The following is a 22702-nucleotide window of genomic DNA, read 5'->3' on the forward strand; positions in this document are numbered from 1 at the left end:
CTGAAAGGGATTGTAAATGTTATTTTAGTCTTTTGAAAATGCAGAAATTCACTTTTTTTTTTACATTTTCTAGATAAATGTGGCTAAAATCAGATGCACACCTATCCGTGTACATATCAATGTAGGACTATGGGTAAAAGGAAAAAAAGTACTACTACACCCTGGTGAAACTTGAAAAAAGAAAAATCTGTCTGGTTTGTTGATCAAGGCCTGAAAACAAGTGCAGTATAAAAACTATACTTTTTCCTTCTACAAGTGACAGCATATTTTAATGTGCCAACTATTAGTAGACTTTTATGGCTTATTAACTTTGTGAAAATTTTCCAAATACTGGATGTATGTAAACTTAAACTGCCAAACTGAAAAGAAATATTTTATGAACGTGTCATTTATCAGCTTTTTTGTTTGTTTTTTTTAAAAAAGGGGGGAGATTTATTTGCGATGCTCAAAAAGACATTTTCTACAATATAAGATACAAGAACAGATGTTTTCTTAAAAATAAAAAAGGGTACATATTGTTTGTTTCAAGCAATGGAATGTGGTACAACCAACAGGCATAAATACACATATTTCAATTAAGTACTAGTAAAAAATAAGGACTAGCAAACAAAATCTAACCCAGCACAGCTGCAGTGTTTAGGTAAGTGACAACAAGGCAGGCTTGTAAAGAAACACTTCCTAGAACCTAAAACAACCATATCAGTCCGTCAGGGATTTTACACAGTACATTATCACAGCCTGCAAACAAACACAGACACTAGGACTAATGATAGCTGGCTGCCGTCTTTAATTCTGTTAATGCGGGTTTTTCCAGCAGCTTCACAACTTGAGCTTTTTCCTTCGTCCTCGACCGTCTGGAGTTCCCTCTGACTTTCGTTTCTGCGCCTGGGAGGGAAAAAATGGATTAAAAAAATAATAATAAAAGGATGTTGTCCTTAATAGACAGCTTAAAATAGTTTGAATTGTTTATTATGGGATGAATTTGTAGCTTACCGAGCCGGTCTTTGGGCCCCGTTTCTTCTTTTCCGCCTTCTCCCTCTCCTCCAGCTCCATGTTCTCTCTCTCTATCAGGGTGATCAGGGTGTTGCATCGCCTCTGGAGCTCCTACACGATAAATGGGGGGAGAAAATAAAAATTGCATTTTTAATTATTAAAACAATTTTTAAAAAATGTTTAAATAACAGAAGAAAAAAAAACTGAGAAATAAGAGTGAAGTAATCCAAACTCACCATTGCAGTCCTAGATTTGAGGAACCAGTCGAAGCGGAACTGTGGTGAGTTGCGGATGCACTGGCGGAGCTCGTCGTACACGCTCTCCTTATCAAAGCCAAGCTTGTGAAGCATACAGATGAGGAAGCGGTCTTCCTCCTCTGTGTAGTTCTTGCCTTTGTTAGTCCCGTAGGAGATACGGAGCTGATGGAAAGGAGCCTTGTAGCGGCCAATCTAGAAGAGGATTTGAGAAACACATTGAAGGATAAACACAATGCTGAATGAGAAATCTACTCAGCAACTTGCACTACAAAAAGAATCTTTTTTGGGGTTTTTTAGAAAACATACTATATGATACGGGGCCGATGGCGCGATATGGCAGCCTGGCTTCTGTCAGTCTGCCCCAGGGCAGCTGTGGCTACAACTGTAGCTGCCTCCACCACAGTGTGTGTGAATGTGACAGTGAATGAATAGTGGAATGGTAAAGCGCTTTGAGTGTCTAGAAAAGCGCTATATAAATGCAATCCATCATTATTATCATTATTATTATTATTATTTCAAAGTTGACTGACTGCTACCTTTGAGTCCAGTGCTTTCTTGATGCTGATCCTCCTCTGAATCCTGGCCTCTCCTCTTTCTATCTGAGCCATGATCTTTTCAATATCCTGCAACTCATTGCAGCGCTCCCAGAATACAGCTGCAGGAAAGGACACGAACATGAAGTCACACAATAAATCAATTTAAATATCTGGGTTTGCTTTCGACAGAAGAAAAAAAAAATCCATTACCAGAATATTCCATGACTTCCTCCGGAGTTTTCCCCTCAACCTCTCTGGCAATGTTCTCAATATCATCTCTCCCCCACTTCTCGTTTGCTTTGATGAATTGGTTGAAGTCACGTTTGTTCCAAATAGTAAATCCCTGCGACAAGCGTACAGTTGATCCGTTAATGCACAATTTAGAGAAATATGCAAACATTTCATTTCCTGTATATCAGCCACTGGCTGCAAGTCAACAAGAAAAATAATCCACCTGTTGCAGAAGGGTTTCCTTCTCTTCCAGTTCCTCCTCTGTGAGGGCCTCGGCCTCATCGATCTTAGCCTGCTCCTCCTTCTGGACCTGAGCAGAGTTTGGTATGTCTGGATTGCGAGGAACCTTAAGAGACAAAGCCACAGATCCAGTTAGAGTCTTCTCAAAAGACAACAAAATTTGGACAAATAGGAATGTGTCTGATCTCTTTGAACCTTATATCCAATGGTCTTTCTGTAGAAGAGAATTTCCTTTTCTAGAAGCTCAAAAAGACGTGGAGGGAAGAACTGGAAGTCCTGCACATTTGGCTGCTTAGGCGGACGAGGAGCCTGGCAAAAAAAAAAAAAAGGCAATCCAAAATAAGTAATAGGGACATGCACAACTAGTCACCTAATCATCGCTATTGTCACTAGTCTGTACCAAACGTATTCATTCAGTCTAACTGATTTACAATTGATACTCAATGCAGTAAATCAGCGGTCCCCAACCCCCGGGCCTCGGACCGGTCCGTGAGTCGTTTGGTACCGGGCCGCGAGAGTTGAGGCTCAGGTGTGAAATGTATAGTTTTCAGGGTTTTATCGGTTTTCAGCGTTATTTTGTTATTATCGTTTACTCTGTTTTCCTTGGTCTTTTCACGTGTGTTATGAATAAATTTTCTTTTTTCGGTACAGGTACTAGTTTTATTTTGTTGTATTTATCCGCGACACCTTAAAGGCCGGTCCATGAAAATATTGTCGGGCATAAACCGGTCCCTGGCGCAAAGGTTGGGGACCGCTGCAGTAAATGGTTGTTTCCTAAATGTTATGCCGCCACCTGCCACCAGTTGGCGCATCACTGCTGAGAAACGCCATTAATCTAGGCCTGATTGTTTTAGTAATAGTATAATTGTTAGTTTTTCGTGTTAGTTCTTTAAAAAGGTGAAAGACTGAGATCACAGATAAAACAATGTTTTGTAATAACATGTTTTCATATCATATTTAACATCAGTTTATTATACGTGTTTTTCTTAGTTGCCTGTTTGGAGAATACAATGCAATGTCCATAATGCACAATGTAAGGTGGCACACAGTTAAGCGACATGATTTATTATTGAAGAATGTGATTAATGGTATCACATGGTTTTCTTTACAAGGCTTTTGACATTGTATATTAAACGGTTAACAAATTTAACTTAATAACTGAATGTTTCTTAGTTTTACACTAGTTCACTGGACTAATTTGAGTTTTTCCTTGTTTAGTCATCAAAGAACTTAGTCAAACCCCCAATAAATAAACATTAAACATCCTGATGCTTTAATAGATTCTGTCTGTATGATGTTTGTACAGTGATGGTTTCCTACCTTTGGTGCTTTGGGCTCACTGACTCGCAGAGCTTCTCTGAAGTAGGCATCCACCGCGTAATTGGCTTTCCTTTCTCTCTTGGGCGGCTCGATCCAGTTTGTAATGACCTGAACGGAAAAATGAAAATCACAAGCTAAGGATTTAAGTCTTTTCCCAAAAGAAAGGCAGTCCCAGATTATAAATACCGATGCTGGCCAACCTATTTACCTTCTTCTTCTCTCTGTAGTCCTCTCCTTCGAAGGTGTACACGCTGGTGTTCTCCGTGTCCATGGTGAAGTTTCTCAAAGAGCTCTCACCCAGTGATGACATTCTCTCCTTCATCTCCATAGTCTGGTACACAATCATTTCAAAGTGTTTGATTTTTTAAATTCACACAATAACTTTCGATTGATGCTTTTCAGCTAATGCAACCAGACTCACCTTCCTTTCACCTCTCTCCAGGATGGCATCGATGTCATCATCTGTGATCTCGCTCTCTTTGGAAGCAAACACATGTGTGGCACCGTGGCGGATGATGGAGAGCATCTCATCCTTACCCAGTTTGTTTGCACTCGGATCCACAAGTCTGCCTATTTTCAAAAAATAAATAAAATAAAGTTTAGTTTATTTCGCAATTTCCAACAAGTACCACTATGTGAACTTCATATTTTATTTCTTAGCAGCATGCAGGACACTAAAACAAGTTTAAACAGGCTGACTTTAAGTGAGATGAGTTACCTTGCTGGATGACGATCGAGTCCAGGCGCAGTTTCATCTCGGCCCTCTCCACAATCCTCTCCTCCACTGTGTTTTCAGTGATGAAACGGAAAACTCGGACCTGCTTCTGCTGACCAATCCTGTGAGCTCGGTCCTAAGCAGATGAAAAAAAACAAGCAAACAAAAAAGTCAGGTAATCTGACCGAAACAATCAAGTTCATTGGTTACACTCATGCTCAGGTAGATCATCATATTAGACTACTAACCATGGCCTGAAGATCGACTTGAGGGTTCCAGTCTGAGTCGTAGAGGATGACTACATCTGCTGTTGCCAGGTTAATACCCAGACCTCCAGCCCTGGTGCTCAACATAAAGATGAACTTTGAGCTGTTGGGCTCATTGAAAACATTGATGGAGATCTGTAAATACACAAACACGTGAAAATTAAGTGCTTTTATAGTCACACTCTCAATACCAAACACTCAGGAATTGCTTTTGGTTATGGAAGATGACAAATCCACATCTCACCTGTCTCTCCTCGTGTGGAGTTTGCCCATCCAGGCGACAGTAACCGTAGTTCCTCCACATGCAGTAGTCCTCCAAGATGTCCAGCATCCTGGTCATCTGACTGAAGATGAGCACACGTGAACCTACAAAACAGGGATGTGGAGACGTTAAGAGACGTAATTAAAACAATTTTGCAATTCTACCAGCATTTAAAAATGTATATGCAAACGGGAGCATGAGCCCTCCCGCCAGTAATAAAGAGATAACTAAAATACTGAACAAAAAGAATCCACACACCCTGCTCTTTTAGCTTGGGCAGCAGCTTGTCTAGCACCACCATCTTGCCGCTGTTCACCGCCAGGTGGATGTCTGTTGTGTACGGTGGGCCGGGCTCAGCCCCATCAAACAGGTAAGGATGGTTGCAGCATTTTCTCAGCTGCATGAGAACGTTCAGCAGACGCATCTTGTCCATTTTACCCGCCGAGTTCAGAATGTCGATGTCCTTCATCAGAATCTTTGTGTACCTGACGGGTAGTAGCACACAACAACTTAAGTTCAGCATCCACAAATACAGCAGGGGAAAAACACAAAAACAGCTCAGGTCTTGTTTTATAGCAAGTCCATTTTAACTGGGGATGCTTACCACTCCCGCTGCATCTTACTCAGGCCAACATAAATCTTGATCTCCTTCTTGGGGAGCAGAGTTTTCTCCACGTCTGCTTTGATACGACGAAGCAAGAAAGGACGCAGCACCTACACGCAGGGAGCGCATTAACCCAACTGAAATATAACACACCTTACAACGTACAGCAGCGTGCTGGATAGTCGCATTAAATACATACAGTGTGAAGACGTTCAACCAACTTTTGATCACCCAGGCAGTTATTTGTGTCAAACCAGGAATCAAAGTCCTGAGAAAAAAGAAGAGAAATTAAATTGGCACCTTAATACAGAAACACCTCTTCTCTAAAGCGTTTTCAAGACTTCTTCTATAAACTACTGATTTTGTGGTTTTCTATAGAAATCCTACTTCTGATGAGTTGAAGACATCAGGCAGCAGGAAGTTCAGGAGAGCCCACAGCTCATGGAGGTTGTTTTGCAGGGGTGTTCCAGTCAACAGCAAACGATTGGTGGTCTTAAATTCACGCACAATTTCTGATAACTATGGAGAAGCAAAGAAAACCTTAGCGATCTGACCATCTCACAGTACTAAAGGTTAGGTGGCTGACATGTGTAACTATTTTGTTTCAGCAGCTGTCTGACCTTTGACTTCTCGTTCTTGATCCTGTGAGCCTCATCAATGACCAGGTATCTCCAGTTGAATTTTTTGAACACCGCCTTTTCAATGATGAGCATCTCGTAGGATGTCACGCACACATCCCACTCTCCAGGCAGCAGCACATCTCGGATCAGGGCAGTCTGTCATTGAAGCAGAAAACTGTTTTTACCACCAGAGTTCTACAGATTAATCTCATAAATATGTGTCTACAATACATAAAAAAATAATAATTTTAAACCAGAACAATACATGAGTGTTGTCGGTTACACAATCGTTTCCTGTGTCACAAACAACAAACAATAAATTATTATTCAAAAATAGATGTTATTACCTGTTATTTTAGCAATCTAAATTGCAGTCATAAAAACCAACTACTAAGAGCCTACCTCCCACAACGTATGGCATAAGGACTTTTTAAAGACTGAATTAAGACATTAAACAACAATTAAGGCCTTATTGTTTAGATTGCAGTATTTAACACCTTTTAAAACTTTTTTAAATGCCTGTGGGAGTCAAAAAACAAAAACAAAAAAAACAAAACAATATGGAGTCCACCAAATAGAACTGGTGAAGGACAATCAAAGCATCTGAAAAAATGCTTTGATTTTCACACCATTGATACATTTTTGACACAGCTTACCCGCTCATCTCTGTCTCCGATCAGGCAGACAGCACGAAGGGAAGGCACCCATCTCTTGAACTCATTCATCCAGTTGTAGAGGGTGGACTTGGGAACCAGCACCATGTGAGGACCAGGGATGTTTCTGTAGTGCTTCATATAACCCAGCAGTGCAATAGTTTGGAGAGTCTTACCCAATCCCTGACAATAAGAAAAGAAAACATGAATGAAGAAAAAACAAAAAAACAAAACATTATGACACGATAAAAATATCTGTAATTTAACTCCATGAATAAGTAGAAACGTGAAAAAGTGCTGACCATTTCATCGGCGAGGATACCATTGATTCCATTCTCGTACAAAGAAATGAGCCAGTTCAGACCACGGACCTGATAGTCCCTCATCTTCCCTGTTTTCACATCTACATTACAGACAAGAAAACAAAATTCTGTAAGAATTGTTTTAATTTTGTTTTGCCTAATAAAAACTCCCACCACTAGGGGGAGTGCTTCTGCTGCCTCTTATTAGGGCAGTAATAGATCAACAAGTGCAAGTCAAGTGAAATTTGCTTAGGAAGGCTCCTAACTGAGTGAAGTGACACAGATGAGCTGGCTGAATTCTGCTAAGTACAAAGACAATGTGCTTCAGTGCTTCCTTTATTGGCTGTATCAGGATCAGCCACATACAGTGGGGCAAAAAAGTATTTAGTCAGCCACCGATTGTGCAAGTTCCCCCACCTAAAATGATGACACAGGTCAGTAATTTGCACCAGAGGTACACTTCAACTGTGAGAGACAGAATGTGAAAAAAAAAAAAAATCCATGAATCCACATGGTAGGATTTGTAAAGAATTTATTCGTAAATCAGGGTGGAAAATAAGTATTTGGTCAATAACAAAAATACAACTCAATACTTTGTAACATAACCTTTGTTGGCAATAACAGAGGTCAAACGTTTACTATAGGTCTTTACCAGGTTTGCACACACAGTAGCTGGTATTTTGGCCCATTCCTCCATGCAGATCTTCTCGAGAGCAGTGATGTTTTGGGGCTGTCGCCGAGCAACACGGACTTTCAACTCCCACCACAGATTTTCTATGGGGTTGAGGTCTGGAGACTGGCTAGGCCACTCCAGGACTTTCAAATGCTTCTTACGGAGCCACTCCTTTGTTGCCCGGGCGGTGTGTTTTGGATCATTGTCATGTTGGAAGACCCAGCCTCGTTTCATCTTCAAAGTTCTCACTGATGGAAGGAGGTTTTGGCTCAAAATCTCACGATACATGGCCCCATTCATTCTGTCCTTAACACGGATCAGTCGTCCTGTCCCCTTGGCAGAAAAACAGCCCCATAGCATGATGTTTCCACCCCCATGCTTCACAGTAGGTACGGTGTTCTTGGGATGCAACTCAGTATTCTTCTTCCTCCAAACACGACGAGTTGAGTTTATACCAAAAAGTTCTACTTTGGTTTCATCTGACCACATGACATTCTCCCAATCCTCTGCTGTATCATCCATGTGCTCTCTGGCAAACTTCAGACGGGCCTGGACATGCACTGGCTTCAGCAGCGGAACACGTCTGGCACTGCGGGATTTGATTCCCTGCCGTTGTAGTGTGTTACTGATGGTGACCTTTGTTACTTTGGTCCCAGCTCTCTGCAGGTCATTCACCAGGTCCCCCCGTGTGGTCCTGGGATCTTTGCTCACCGTTCTCATGATCATTTTGACCCCACGGGATGAGACCTTGCGTGGAGCCCCAGATCGAGGGAGATTATCAGTGGTCTTGTATGTCTTCCATTTTCTGATGATTGCTCCCACAGTTGATTTTTTCACACCAAGCTGCTTGCCTATTGTAGATTCACTCTTCCCAGTCTGGTGCAGGTCTACAATACTTTTCCTGGTGTCCTTCGAAAGCTCTTTGGTCTTGGCCATGGCGGAGTTTGGAGTCTGACTGTTTGAGGCTGTGGACAGGTGTCTTTTATACAGATGATGAGTTCAAACAGGTGCCATTCATACAGGTAACGAGTGGGGGACAGAAAAGCTTCTTACAGAAGACGTTACAGGTCTGTGAGAGCCAGAGATTTTCCTTGTTTGAGGTGACCAAATACTTATTTTCCACCCTGATTTACGAATAAATTCTTTACAAATCCTTTTTTTTTTTCACATTCTGTCTCTCACAGTTGAAGTGTACCTCTGGTGCAAATTGCTGACCTCTGTCATCATTTTAAGTGGGGGAACTTGCACAATCGGTGGCTGACTAAATACTTTTTTGCCCCACTGTATATAACATATTTGTTATTTGCTCATGCTCAGTGTGTGCTTTGAGTCCCCATAAAAACAGGTCTTTACTTACAGGAGGGAGACTCGTCAAAGCGAGTGCACACATTTGTGGTCTTTGTGCTCTCATTAAGAAGCTCTTCATCCTCTTCTTGTTCCGTGCGACGGTGGCGGTTGCTTTTAAAAAAATAATAAAAGACACAGCGTTATAAATCACAATGGGAGAAAACTTTCTAAATGGAGGAAAAGAAACTGTTCTGTAGGGATAGATACTCACTCTCCAGCTGAAAGCAAATTCTGTTTCTCGTCCTTCTTGATACGAGGACGTCCCGGTTTCATCTTGAGCGGTGAGGTGGGGGTCTTCTGTGCAGCTGGTTGGATGAAATGAGCAAACAGCTCTGTTTGCTTCAGCAGATACTCAAATCTGTTGGTCCGGTCTGTTTGCTGCATTACACAGAAAGAAAGTCCCATTCATCTTCCGACCCAGGAGTACAGTGGTGAGCCATGTAATGATGGAAGAGAGGACTTACCACTTTCTCCTCATAACCTGGAGTAGAGTCTTTAGTTTTGGAGGAAGATGAGGAGGAGGAGGCATCTTGTCCATCAGCACCTGCATCTGAAGAGGACTCTTTTCCAGCATCTGAAGAGTCAGACTTCTCCTAAGGGAGTGTATGGTGAAAACAAACCAGTCTTAGTGGATGTCGTCCTTATGTTTACAACAACAACAACAACAACAACTGATAGGAAGAGATGAGCTCACTGGCTCAAAAACAAGCCAAAGGGCAAACCAAAATTTCAAGGTGCATCGGTATTCACATTTGCAGAAAACAGGGCATGTATTGACTGAAATACCGTCAGTTCTTCTTCTAATCATATACTGTCACGGGAAGGTACTTTTGATAGCACATTTGCGTCACAGAATAAATCAGTCTCTTTTACCCCTCTGCTATCAGACGTGCTGAGAAGTACCAGTAAATTTGTGAATTTAAATCTCTATTAAAAGAAGATGAGGTGATAATGATAAGACTTTTTGTGGAGAAAATGCTTCCAATACAAAGCAAGGACGGTGTTTTGGAATTTCAGCTTTCTTTATGTGGGATTTTTATATTGATAGAAGTTTCAAATCATTTTTTGGCCGAGTTGTACGCAGCCAGCGAAGCAGCATCCTTCCCCGGTCACAACAGCCATTGCTACGCGGTCTGCTCCGAAAACAAAGGGGCAGACGGTACAGCTGAGAGGACTGCTTCTGCCCCCCCCCCCCCCAATTTGTTTTCACGGGGTTTTCTAAAAGCCGACTCACTGTTATAAGCGTCCCACTGAGTGAACCAGGTCTGAGAGCAAGCATAGAACAAGTAAGGACTTCTGGAGCGATACGAGACAGGCAGCTAGCGGGGCTAAGCTAGTAGAGTGGGCGCTCATGAAAACGGCTGGCCTCGCTGCTGCGCTGGTGGATCTGGCTGTTGTCTTCGGGAGCTAATGGTAGCGCCGCTGCTAGCTAACTGACAAACTGAAAGTTTCACACAGTTGATTTCGAAAAATGCCTGAACAAGAGATGGACCTTTTCAGAGTTATACATTCGTGTGTCGGCTTTGTGAGAAACGAAGTCAGCGTCGAAAGGATATAATTCCCATTTTGAAACATCTTACCTCCGCTCCTCCGGCGTCTTCAACTTCAGCCTGCTCTTCCCGCTGTTCCACGCAGTTTGCGCTTTCGGACATTTTTGTCGATTTTCCTTTTCCGTTCAGGTATATCGTTTGTTATTAGGTGACTTGTGTGATCCCGTTTAAGAGCCGTTGAGAATTTTCGGAACTTCCTCTAGGTAAATAAGGACAATCCTGTTGTTTTTAATGAAAGACACACCGGTTGGTCGCAGGCAGCACGTTCGCGCTAGCAAGATTTTTCTCGCGCACCCGCGTTCACATAGTTACCGGGTCTGAGCGCGCTATCGCGAGATTTTATTATGCTGCCTTCGCAGACTGTCGAAAGTATTTGTTTTTGTTATGGCTCATATGACAGCTTCCAGTCATCTCCAAGGTTACTATAGTTAACTAAATCTAAACTAAAGCCTTTAAAAAATTAAACTTAACTAAAACGATTTTTAAACTGCAACAATGTATAGGTTAATATGATTAGTTTTAGTATTTGCTGGTTTAGTAAAACACTTTTATTATAACTTGATGGTTTTGCTGCTTATTGAATCTCTGGATGTCAGCAAGACCGGGACTCACCTTCTTTTAAAAGTTTTCTTTTTTATTGAAATACCTTTACTTATTGTTCTGAATCTAGCATCTGACATATGCCCTCCATGCAATGAATAATTAAAAAGACTAACACAAAAACTATTAAAAACAAAAATAAATAATGCATTTTCAAAAAAATTTTAACCAGACCTGACATATATATGGATACATTGATATGTTCCTTGCACTTCCAAAGTTACATGCTTTAATATTATAACTCATTTCTGAAGCCAATGACACTAGCATCACCCCTCTAGGAAGTTTGATGGGTTTCACTGATTAGAGAAAAGACATAGCCAAGTCAATATTTGTGATTGATAGGGTGAAATATTATAGTAAAGTAATATTTCAGTCCCACTTGTGTTTCCTAAAGTAACATGTTTTCTGGGAGTGGATGATGCAGTCATCTATGTGCTGTAGAGAGCTTACTCCCCATTTATAGAGTAAGAGCTGCACTGTGAGGATAAGCTTCTTTGATTTATCAAGTGCATTTCATACAACTCAGCTGCTGCTGCTGAGGGAAAAGTTACAGGAAATGTCAGCAAACACATCAACCATCTCATTGATTACCGACTGCTTGACAGAGAGACAGAGAGGCTGCGGTATGTAAGACTGGGCAGTGCTCAGTCTGATTTGTTGATGTGCAGTACAGGAGCTCCACAGGAGACTGTGCTGTCTCCACACCTGTTCACTTTGTACACCTCAGACTTTCAGTACAATTCTAGGTCATGGAACCTTTAGAAATCCCCTGACAGTTCTGCAGTGAGTAGATGTATTAGTAATGGGCAGTAGGAAGACTAGTGAGCACTATAGTGGATGCCTTTGTGGAGTGGTCTGGGAGCAATCATTTGCTTCTGTATGTGAAAAAGACCAGGGAGGTGTCCCTTGGAAGAAGATGGCTACACAGACATACATGCACTGTACCTGGGTGTCAACATGGACAACAGGCTGAAATGAAAGACCAACACAGAGGCTGGGGATGAGCAGGCTCTATTTACTAATGGAGTCAATGTGTGCACCAAATGATGGAAATTCTATGTTACTCTGCTATGGGAAGCACAGTGTACTCAGGAGTCTGCTGGGAGAATCATTAAGGCTCAGGGACTGTCTGTAAACTGGACACATTGAAGCTGAGGTGGAGAACAAACTGTTAATACCCTTACCGGAAAGGCATTTAATCTATTATTATTATTATTAGTAGTAGTAGTATTAAAAAACGCTAAAAAAAAAAAACCCAAAAAAACAAAGATGTACAAACAAGATTACATATCCTACTGGGCCGAGAAGAAAATGCCCCTATCTCTTGTTAAATTACACATGCCTAACTCTTCCATTCGTATAACAAACAACATCTCCTTAATTCAGTGTGAAAGTGCAGATGGATGCAAAAATGTGAAAATAAAGTCTTTGATAATCACAATTCCAAGATGCAGATCAATCTGGATGTTAGGTGGAAGCTGGGAGGTTTCCATCTTTTCATGATTTTTTTTTTAATCGTAGCGTTATCCCAAAAAAGGGCAGATGAACGAGTAGTGGTTGAACGCAACACACGAAGTGTACAATAAAAGGATAAAGGTTCTCGAAAATGCTCGCGGAAACGCAGCTTCGTTTAACTGGAAGCGTGTCAAACGGCCAGCAGCGCCATCCGTGGAAACCCACACGACTGACCGTTACACAAATGTAACAAAAGCGGAACAGGCAAAGTTAAGAGAAAAATAGCTTCACCCCAAGGGTCCTACCACCGTCTCTGTCCATAGGAATGACGTCGCTGTACGGTTAATCAGCTGTTTCCGAGCGAGGAAATGGACCAAAATAAATACACATAAAACTGTTTTATCTCTCTGAAGACATTTAGCTCTGACCGACGGCAGAAGCTACTCTGGTCGGACGCTGTTGACATGCTTTATTTGGGTAAGCACACATGTTGGATTATTTGAGTTACATGATGGCATTTATGCTAAGTCAGTTTGTAGGCTAACGGCAGGCCTCTTCGGCTGTTTCTTTCTTCTTCTTCTAATTTTTTTAAAAATTCTTTTAATTGTATTTTTGTTGGGGGCAGTTTGTTAGTAAAACTGCCGCTATGGAGAGGTCAGCACTGTTTCTCAGGTTTAGTTTTAACGCTCATTCTAGCCGTACTTTAGTTTCTAGACATATAGAAATATCTGCTAACTTTACAACTAGCTTTAGCAAGCTAGTCGGCTATCTGTGTGTATTCCCCACAGCAGCAGCAACACAGAGCGGCAGGAGTCATAGATCATAGGCAAAACACGTGTGAAATAGCACATAGTAATGTAATGTGCAGTCTTCAAGGCAGATGGACAATACATTAAATTTGTTTTATTACGCTGAACTTGAAAAAAAAATGTATAGCAAAGTCGTGCGTTATATTTAGTGACAGATCCACTGAAACCACCTTAAATGCCCCCCTTCCCGTTAAGGTAAATAAGTTCAACTACACCTTTTAATCCGAGCGGTATCTTAACAGCTATATCGATATCTACATCGATATCTTAAAATAAGTGTCTTTCGTTTTTACTACACGATAAAGAAATGCTACGGTAGTAAATGAAAGAAATCTGTCAGCGCCGCTCTTTGGGCGTAAATTTTAAGAAATTTGTAAAATTACGGAAAAAGTCACGGGATGTCATGTAGATCGCGAAAAAGCAACCGTTCTGTCATTTAATTGTTAACTACAGTATTACTTAATTATTTTTGGTGTAAAGTTGTAAAACCTTTAAAAATACAGTTAAATGTCCAAAATGCACGCCTTCAATCCCACTTCCCAGAGCCATCCAGGGGGCCCCATTGGAGTCTGTGCCTGGCCAATTGTAACCTTGCATTTCTAATTTTGTCTCCCAAACTGCTCAACATGAGCGGTGTTGCTGATATTGTGATTTCTAATCTAATAATTTTACTGTTTACACCTTTGCTTTATAGTCATAAGTCAAAATGTTTTCTGTGACGTGTGTGATCACAAACAAAAACTGTGACAGAACAAATGTTCAGTGCACCATTTAGTGTGACTGCAGATGTTTTCTGACTCTTTTTTTTTTTTTTTTTTTTTAAATGTTTCACCTAATTACTTTTTCAATTTTCCTCTACAGATCGACATCATGGACAAGATTTTGGAGGGCCTGGTGAGCTCCAATCACTCTGTTCCAGTGAAGAAGGCCATTGTGAAGAAGGTAGTGGAAGCAGCTGAGAGAGAAGTGACAGAGGATCAGTGTCAGGCACTATTCACACTCACCACCCGCCTCATCTTGCTCGGTGAAGATGCCTTCCAGAAGCAAATTGGCTCCCAGGTTCTTGAAGCCTATGCACGCTACCACCGCCCAGAGTTTGAGCGTTTCTTCAGCAAAGACTTCGTCCTCAGTCTGCTCCAGCAGGGCTACGGCCAGCTGGACCGCAAAGACCCCGCCATAGTAGAATACATTCACTGCTGCCTGCGGTTGCTCATCAGCTGCCCATCGGTGCTGGAGATTTTTAGTGTGATCCAGGTGGAGGTTTTAAGGATGGTGTGTGAACGACCTGATCCCGCTTTCTGTGCCCGCCTGAGCACTTTGCTGTCAGACTTTGTGCAGTGCATCCCAAGAGATAAGTCGGGTATTCTGTTCTGCCAGCAGCTGGTGAGGACCATCAGTTCCTTCCACTGCTTTTCTAGCCAAGAGCAGGAACTGAGAGAGTATGTTGGTCAGGTGACGAAAGTTAGCGCGCTGCTACAGAACATCTGGAAGGCTGACCCAGCCACGCTGCTGCCCTCACTCCAGGAGGTCTTTGCTATTATCGCCTCTACAGGTAAGACTCTTTGATTCCATATAAATTGTGCCTTAAAGGAACAAGAAAGTCATTTCATACGTGATTACATTTTTTTAAATGGGTTCAGTTTTGAGACATTTGTTGTTATAGATGCCATTTAAAAAAAAAAAAAAAAAGAAAGGAAAAAAAAAAGAAATACTCAACATAAAGAGCAAATTTGGATTTTGTTAATAGTAGCGTTAAGGATGGGCATTTCAAACAGAAATATTATTTGATATTTACATCTCTTCCTCAGAGATTGCCCACAGCTCAAATGCTCTTAAATGACTTTGAATTCAGCTGTTTATATTTTCGACACACATTTGAGTGGGCTTCCCTGGCATACTGCCATCCACCAATTAATGATGCTGTTGGGTAATGCCCGTACTCTTATTCTGAAAGTTCAGTCACAGCAAACACGCTAGTACCAGCCCTTCCTGTCTTCTACCATCTCCTGAGAGGTTCATCAGGCTACTGTTGTGATACCCATCCCCCAGTTTGATAGACTAATGATGTGCTCCTGAATAAGCCTGAATTTCTGAGTTCCCAGTCAAAATTTGAATCTCAAACTCCCCCTTTGATTTGCTTTTGCCACTTGCGAAGTCAGAGTAGTAACCTGCAGTTAACAAACATGGTGGCACTAAATGTAAATAGCAGGAAAATCATAAAACTTTTCATTTGTACTGCCACTGTTATGTATTTGTGACTTACTAAGTAAGCTAAGCACAGACCAGGCTCTAACATGATTGTGCAGTGGTGTTTTAAGGTAGAAAAGAGCAAGACTTTTGCTCTATTGCTATTGATTCCTGAATAGCTTTACGTTGCTAAGAAGCCAAACAAATCCTGGTTTGTTTGTTTGTTTGTTTTTTGTTTTAAGTTGTTGTTCTTTCTCGCTCTTTCTGGAACACGCTAATTAGGGAGGGACTTTTGAGTTGCAAGGTATGTGAAGGGCAGTATAACTGTCTTGTCTTGGACTTCAGCTAGTAATGATACTCTTTGATCTGCTCTGGATTTTTTATTGAGAGGTGGAGGGGAACTCCAACCAGAATCTGCAGCTGGTTGAGTGCTGGTTCATTTGCTGCTACACTGTTACCTCATCTAGGCTCCAGAGCAGAATTAGGAGTGCACTTCAGATGGGTGGAGTATGAGCCCATCCAACTGAAGAGAAGCTCAGTGGAGAGACAGCTAATACTTACTGTCATTTATTCTCACAGTCTGTTTAGCGTGATTTATTCTTGTTTTTAAGAAAACGTGTGTGCGCCTCCTTGAAGACGCACACCCACTCTGCTGAAGCTACAGCTCTTAATCATTTCTGGAGTTGGTGGGTACAATGACCTAGCCACACAAAGTATTTGTTTTAGTTTATTTAATAATTTACATCTTACATTGTAAAATCATGGTTAGTCCTAATTTATGCACTCATATCAACTGATTCATTTATTTATTTTTTTGAAGTATGGAAGATCAAAACCATCTCCAACCCTAATAAATAAGAGTGATTTACAAAATGCATGAAAAGTATATTGATTTTTTTTTTAAGTCACAGAAATTTTTGTTTTAACTTGCTTATGTGATGATGGTTTTTAAGTTTTTCCAGTTCCCCACTTCCCACTATTCCTTTGTGTATTTGAGATATATGAGACTTTTAGAAGAGTGAAACTGCCCAAAAAACATAAAGAAAAAAAAGACTGAGTGTATGTGTATACACACACACACACACACACACACACACACACACACACACACACACACACACACACAGTCTTTTTTTTCTTGGGCAGTTTCACTCTTCTAATAGTTGAGAGAGTTTCAGCTGAAGTCAAAGTTGCAGTAGCTGATGGTAAATGTTATTGATGTTCTGGGTTTGAAGCAGGAAATTGTTTCAAATATTATATGGACAGTATGTGTTTGAGCTCTGTGAGCAGATCCGCTTTGGATTGAAAGGTCCCTCGGCCTCCATTTTATTGATATTGTTCAGGCGAACAGTGCCCCTGGAATGCTTTCCTAATATCCGCAGAGCATCCCCCCTCTTCATAGAGGATGCATAAAGCACCATAGATGATTGTGATCGTGTTTTCATGATGATAAACCTCTACTTTCATATTGTTCAACCTTAGTGTTTGTTTCTTTTTCTATTTTCTCTTACAGACTGTAAGTGTAATTTGTATCCCAACACGTGTCCGCTGGAACACAAAGAAAAACTAACATTATGTATTTGATTATCGCAGACCCTTCCTTTGACCCAGCCATTGCACTGGCCAGCCTGGTCCAGCATATCCCTGTCCAGATGATCACAGTGCTTATCAAGAGCCTCACCACAGACCAGAACGTCAGAGACGCAAACATGACTAAAGCACTCTGCAGGTGAAATTGCACACTGAGCTATTTGAGTTCAAAAGAAGTGCCACAGTATTTAAATACAAGAATAGAATAATCCTTTAATTGTCCCACAAGGGGAAATTTGGTTGTAACAGCAGCCAGAAAGACACATACAAACAAACAGTACACAGGACACAGAACAGAAACATACACAATTTTTCTTACATATTTACATATGGACAATGGTTACTATAAACAGAGTACTGTACAACTGGAGAAGTACAGTTTTTAGGATGCATGTATAAATGGCTTGAACATTATCTTAACTGAAAATCTGTAGATCTATTTAATAAGAGTGGGTGGGTTTGTTCCAGTCATTTGCTGTTAACATATCCTTTTTCTGTCCATCTAGGATGATTGACTGGTTATCTTGGCCTCTTGCCCAACATGTAGATACCTGGGTCATCGCTCTGCTGAAAGGCCTGGCTGCTGTTCAGAAGTTCACTATCCTCATAGATGTCACTTTGCTTAAAATTGAACTGGTTTGTAATGAGAACTCTTCAATGAGTTTCTAATAGATGGAAATTGTGTGCATTTTACTGAAGCACCTCTATAAATAAACATGTTCGCAACAGATGATTTTATTTTATTTTTTTAAACTCCACCCATAGGTATTCAGTCGTCTGTGGTACCCCATTGTGCGTCAGGGGGCGCTGGCCGTGCTCTCTCACATGCTGCTGAGTTTCCAGCACTCTCCCGAGGCCTTCCATTTGGTAAGGGGGTCTCTTGTGTCCTCACAGCCCATTTCCCTCTCGTATGGCCACTTTATTGGTTTTCTCATTTTCGTCTCTTCTGGCTTAAATTACTTCAAAGCTGCATAGACGTCTTTTCCCAGAACTCTGGGCTTGGCACCACACTCTCACTAATGATGTGTGAAGCACTTAAATGCAGAGCAATAGCCCTTGAATTGGCCAATTTCATTAGATTCTAAAAACATGAATAGGCTCAAAAATACTCTGCAAATGAGACCTCTGTGGGGTTTCTGATGTGCAACCACCCCGTGGCTCACCGCACCACAGATATTTATGATTAATGTTAGCTGTACCTTCTGCTGTTTTCAGCGCTATGGTGTAGTCAACATTTTTCTCTTCTCTTTATTCCCTTCTCTCTCTTAGGTTGTTCCACATGTAGTAGATCTAGTTCAGTCCTTAAGGACAGATGGGCTTCCCACTAGCAAAGCGTTCCTGCTGCAGTTCACTGAGCTCATACACTGCATGATGTACCAGTACTCTGGCTTCCCTGACCTTTATGACAACATACTGGAGGCCATCAAGGTAACCAAGTGGGGAGAACACTTCTTTCTGTAGTTGGATATTTCAACGATAACAAAACACATCAGGTCCATGTTTTATTTATTTGGATCATTATAAATGAAACATGATATGCAATGAGGAGCTTCAGTTAGACTTTCTGTTACTTTTACTTTGCATTTTTACTGTGTTAAAAACGTCTCTTTTCTTTTCAGGATCTACCAAAATCTGCAGAAGAGAAGATCAAACTGGTGTTGAATCAAAGTGCCTGGACGTCTCAGTCCAACTCGTTTGCCTCTGGTCTGCTGAGGCAAGCTAAGTCTGAGACGGGCAAAACAGGCTTAGTCAACTTGGGGAACACCTGCTACATGAACAGCATCATCCAGACCCTTTTTATGGCCACAGAGTGAGTCTTTTAGACATAAAATCTGTAAAAGCAGGTGTTCTTGTTGTGAAATGAAATATGAAACCAACTTTTCTTTCTCTTTCTTCAGTTTCAGGAGGCATGTTTTATCATTGCATCTAAACGGTTCCAACACACTAATGAAAAAGCTTCAGCTTCTCTTTGCTTTCCTCGCACACACTCAGGTTAGTGTTGCCCTGTTAAGTAGCAATTACAAGCATTGTTAGTGGAGAACTACAGCAGCAGATATTAACGTGTTTCATTCATTTGTGTTTATCTGTCCTACAGAGGGCGGCCTATGCTCCCAGAAACTTCTTGGAAGCGTCCCGCCCCCCCTGGTTCAACGTGGGTTCTCAGCAGGACTGTTCAGAGTACCTCAGATTTCTTTTAGACAGGTATTTTAAATTAATAGCTTGTCAATCATTTGCATTACTGAAAGCGGAATGGAATAAATGTTAATGAATATAAAGCATTGTGAGTGCTAACTGCGTATGAATACTGTTTGTAAACTGTGTTTAAACAAAGACATAGCCGTTGCACTAATTTGTTTGATTTTTTTTCAATAAAAAGCTGAGTGTTTTCTGATCCCAAGGTTACACGAGGAGGAGAAAACCCTTCAGGCACTGGATTCAGCTGAACCAAAAGCTGCCTCCCCAGCTGACACGAGCTCCAAAGACCCTGCAACAACGTCTGCTCAGGAAGACAATGAACAGACCATTTTGCCTCTAGCAGAGGCCAAACCTGGAGATGACACAAGGACTTTGATAGAAAAGATGTTTGGAGGGAAGCTAATCACGAGCATTTGCTGTATGCTGTGCAACTGCATCTCTGAGAAAGAAGAACCTTTTACAGACCTCTCTTTGGCCTTTTGTCCAGGTACCACTTTACAGGATGGCCCTCAAACACAGAGGCAATCAGAAGAGCCCAAAGCTCTCTGTCAGGGATCTGTCAATGGTGGCAGCGAAGCTCCTGAGCCAAGCTCGGCCAAAGCTCCAGCTAGCAATGCCCATTTTGTGCCAGTAACAAATGAGCCTCCTCTCTCCGTGCCTGACCTGGTGAATTATTTTCTGGCTCCGGAAATCCTCGACGGAGACAACGCCTATTTCTGCGAGAAGTGTAGCTCCCTCCAGCGGGCAGAGAAGACCATTAAAGTGGTGTCTGCCCCTGAATACTTGATTCTCACTCTGCTGCGATTTTCATATGACGCCAAATGCCATGTCCGTAGGAAGATTCTTGATAATGTCACCATCCCACCGCTGATCAGACTTCCTGTACATGACCCTTCCGTACCTACACAGTGTTCTTCTTCTACCTCGTCTCCTTTGCAAGTGGATTCTCCTGAGAGCAGCGAGAATCTGGCCAAGAAACTCAAATCATCGCAACACGATGAGGAAGAGGAGAAGGCAAGGATAGATGGAGCAGAGGAGATGAGCAGGGCGATTCAGTCGGTCCCCTATGTCCTCAGCTCGGTCGTAATACATTCTGGTATATCGTCAGAGAGCGGCCACTATTACTCTTATGGTCGTAATATTAATGGAACAGATGGGGCACAGCATCCAGACAACCAGTACAGCATCAAAGAGGATTTAGGGAACGCCCAGGCCGAGTCCAACCTCTACACCTGCTCAGCTCCCTCGCTTCCACGTGAACAAAGCGAAATGCTGCCTAATAGTAGCCAGGAGGCAAAAGATTGGCTGCTCTTCAATGATAGCAGAGTAACATTCACATCTTTCCAATCAGTGCAAAACATTACTAATCGCTTCCCCAAGGACACCGCTTATGTGCTCATGTACAGGAAACAGGAGCTACCAGGGCAAAGCTTAAATGGGGGACTAATGGCAAATGGAATGAGACTGAGTGCCGAGCCTCCTCTGCAGAAAGAACTACTGGATGCTATTATCAAAGACAACAAGCTCTATTTACAGGTACGTTGGGTTGAACACATGAAATGCACTTCCATATACTGGTGTTCAGTTACCCTTTAAAACTGTCACTGCCTATAAATTCAAGTGTGAAGCGATTAGCTCGTATTAAATCTGTGGTTTAAGAACTCTGAGGGTATTTGGATAGAAATTGTGCTTATTTTGCCTGTTTTACACAAACATGACTTAAAGCCTCATTAACACTAACACTTCTAAGAATCGAGGTTATAAAAGTCAGAGAGTCACCGAGGTGGAAAGAGGTGAAGGGAAAGCAGGCCGTGCTTTTACGGATAACTTGGAGATGTAGTGTGTAGGAGTTTTTTATTTGGACTGCACATCTGAACTGTCCTGTTACAAGATGTGAAGAGTAATTTCACGAGTCATTGAACTGTGCTCCATCGAGTTGACATTCCACCACACTTTTTTTTTTCATTACAACTGCAGTAAATCTCCTCTAGGGCGTGCTATAATTACATGCAGCGAAAGCTCTGATGGACTTTCAAGCACACGCAAACTAGCGTTGCTTCTTTGTCACAGCAAAGTTGAGTGCTGTTTAAGCTTAAATATAATCTCGCTTGGAAATAACACTTCTCTCCCCTGCTTGCTGTCGTTAGGAGCAGGAGCTCAGCGCTCGGACCCAGGCTCTTCAGGCCCCATCATCCTCCTGCTCATTCAGGCCCAACGGTTCAGATGACAATAACCCACCGGGGAGCTGCGGCCCATCTGGAGGAGGAGGAGGAGGCGGAGGCTTCAATACTATTAGTAGACTGGTCTTCTGAAAGAGAGAGAGAGGCATAAAAATGCTGCAGGAAATCCAGATGAACTGGTGCTAAGGGAGTTCTGGGCTCATCCCACAGGACGCTGAATCTTCTCACTATGTATAGCAAAGGAGGAGCACTGAAATGATCTAGCAACACACATCAAAACTGGCTCTGATTCTTCATTTGATTTTCTTTAAATCTAAAAGTTTTGGTTAGTCATCTATGATTTTTCTTTATTTATTTTTGTGATTTGAAAACATTGTAATCTCCTGTTAATCCTACAAATGTCAAAACTCGGGGTGGCTATTACTCACTGGTGCAAATATATTTCTGTCTCAAATGAAAGAATTTTGGCAGGATATGATTCAATATTATACAAACGACTTCAGATTAATCTTCTAATAAACAGACAGAAGGCATTCATCTGTTGGAAATACAGATTTGTTTAATTTTTATTTATCATACTTTAAGTTTTTACTTGCAGCTTATTGTGAGCTGTGGTATTTTATTATTGAGGATATTGTGCCTGGGATCTGTACTCTGTTTCATACAAGACATGCAATAAATGTACATATGACTTCAAATAAAAGAACTTCAAATTGATTACAGTATTGACTTGTGTGTATCTATATAGATACACACGTGTATGTGTGTGTATGTGTGTATGTATATGTGTATATATGTATATGTTTGTTTGTTTTTTGGTTTTTTTTTCTTTTTGCCTGTCCCGTTTGGCTCTTTTGCCATCAGAATTGTTGTCTAAAGGCAAAGAAAGATGCCCAACGGATTTACTTTACCAAATTGACCATCCCAGCCTTGCCGTAATGGTCCATTTGATTCACCTTTTATTGTTTATTTTATTTTCACTTACTGAATACGGGACAGACTTGACTGGGGGAAAGAAGGGGAGAAAGAAAGAGGGAATGAGAAACAGCTGAGAAGAGGGACGGGGGAGAAGGGCAAAAACCAAAAACCAACAGAATGAGCAGAAAAAAAAAA

General features: G+C 41.5%; 2 protein-coding genes across 2 annotated transcripts; one reads left to right on the top strand and one right to left on the bottom strand.

The window, feature by feature from the left end:
* Window positions 1–770: 770 nt before the first annotated feature.
* smarca5 (SNF2 related chromatin remodeling ATPase 5) lies at window positions 771–10878 on the bottom strand. Its single transcript, XM_004549338.5, has 24 exons — window positions 10600–10878; window positions 9484–9612; window positions 9231–9397; window positions 9030–9130; window positions 7000–7100; window positions 6701–6880; window positions 6045–6200; window positions 5812–5943; window positions 5624–5692; window positions 5425–5534; window positions 5079–5305; window positions 4803–4924; window positions 4541–4693; window positions 4296–4428; window positions 3999–4147; window positions 3786–3908; window positions 3578–3685; window positions 2453–2566; window positions 2241–2363; window positions 1997–2129; window positions 1787–1905; window positions 1230–1442; window positions 994–1104; window positions 771–885 (listed from the first exon to the last, which is right to left on the bottom strand). The coding sequence occupies exons 1-24, from the start codon at window positions 10669–10671 to the stop codon at window positions 820–822; spliced, it is 3111 nt and encodes a 1036-aa protein (XP_004549395.1). The 5' UTR covers window positions 10672–10878; the 3' UTR covers window positions 771–819.
* A 1874-nt stretch (window positions 10879–12752) lies between these two features.
* On the top strand, window positions 12753–22306 carry usp38 (ubiquitin specific peptidase 38). The gene is made up of 11 exons (XM_004549339.3): window positions 12753–13104; window positions 14298–14988; window positions 17217–17352; window positions 17720–17849; window positions 17979–18080; window positions 18483–18641; window positions 18833–19023; window positions 19112–19205; window positions 19309–19415; window positions 19613–20945; window positions 21557–22306. Exons 2-11 carry the CDS (start codon window positions 14307–14309, stop codon window positions 21719–21721), a joined length of 3099 nt encoding a protein of 1032 aa, XP_004549396.2. The 5' UTR covers window positions 12753–13104; window positions 14298–14306; the 3' UTR covers window positions 21722–22306.
* The last annotated feature ends 396 nt before the right edge of the window (window positions 22307–22702 follow it).

The sequence above is a fragment of the Maylandia zebra genome, linkage group LG6, assembly GCF_041146795.1.
Source record: "Maylandia zebra isolate NMK-2024a linkage group LG6, Mzebra_GT3a, whole genome shotgun sequence".
In the NCBI taxonomy this organism is placed as follows: domain Eukaryota; kingdom Metazoa; phylum Chordata; class Actinopteri; order Cichliformes; family Cichlidae; genus Maylandia; species Maylandia zebra.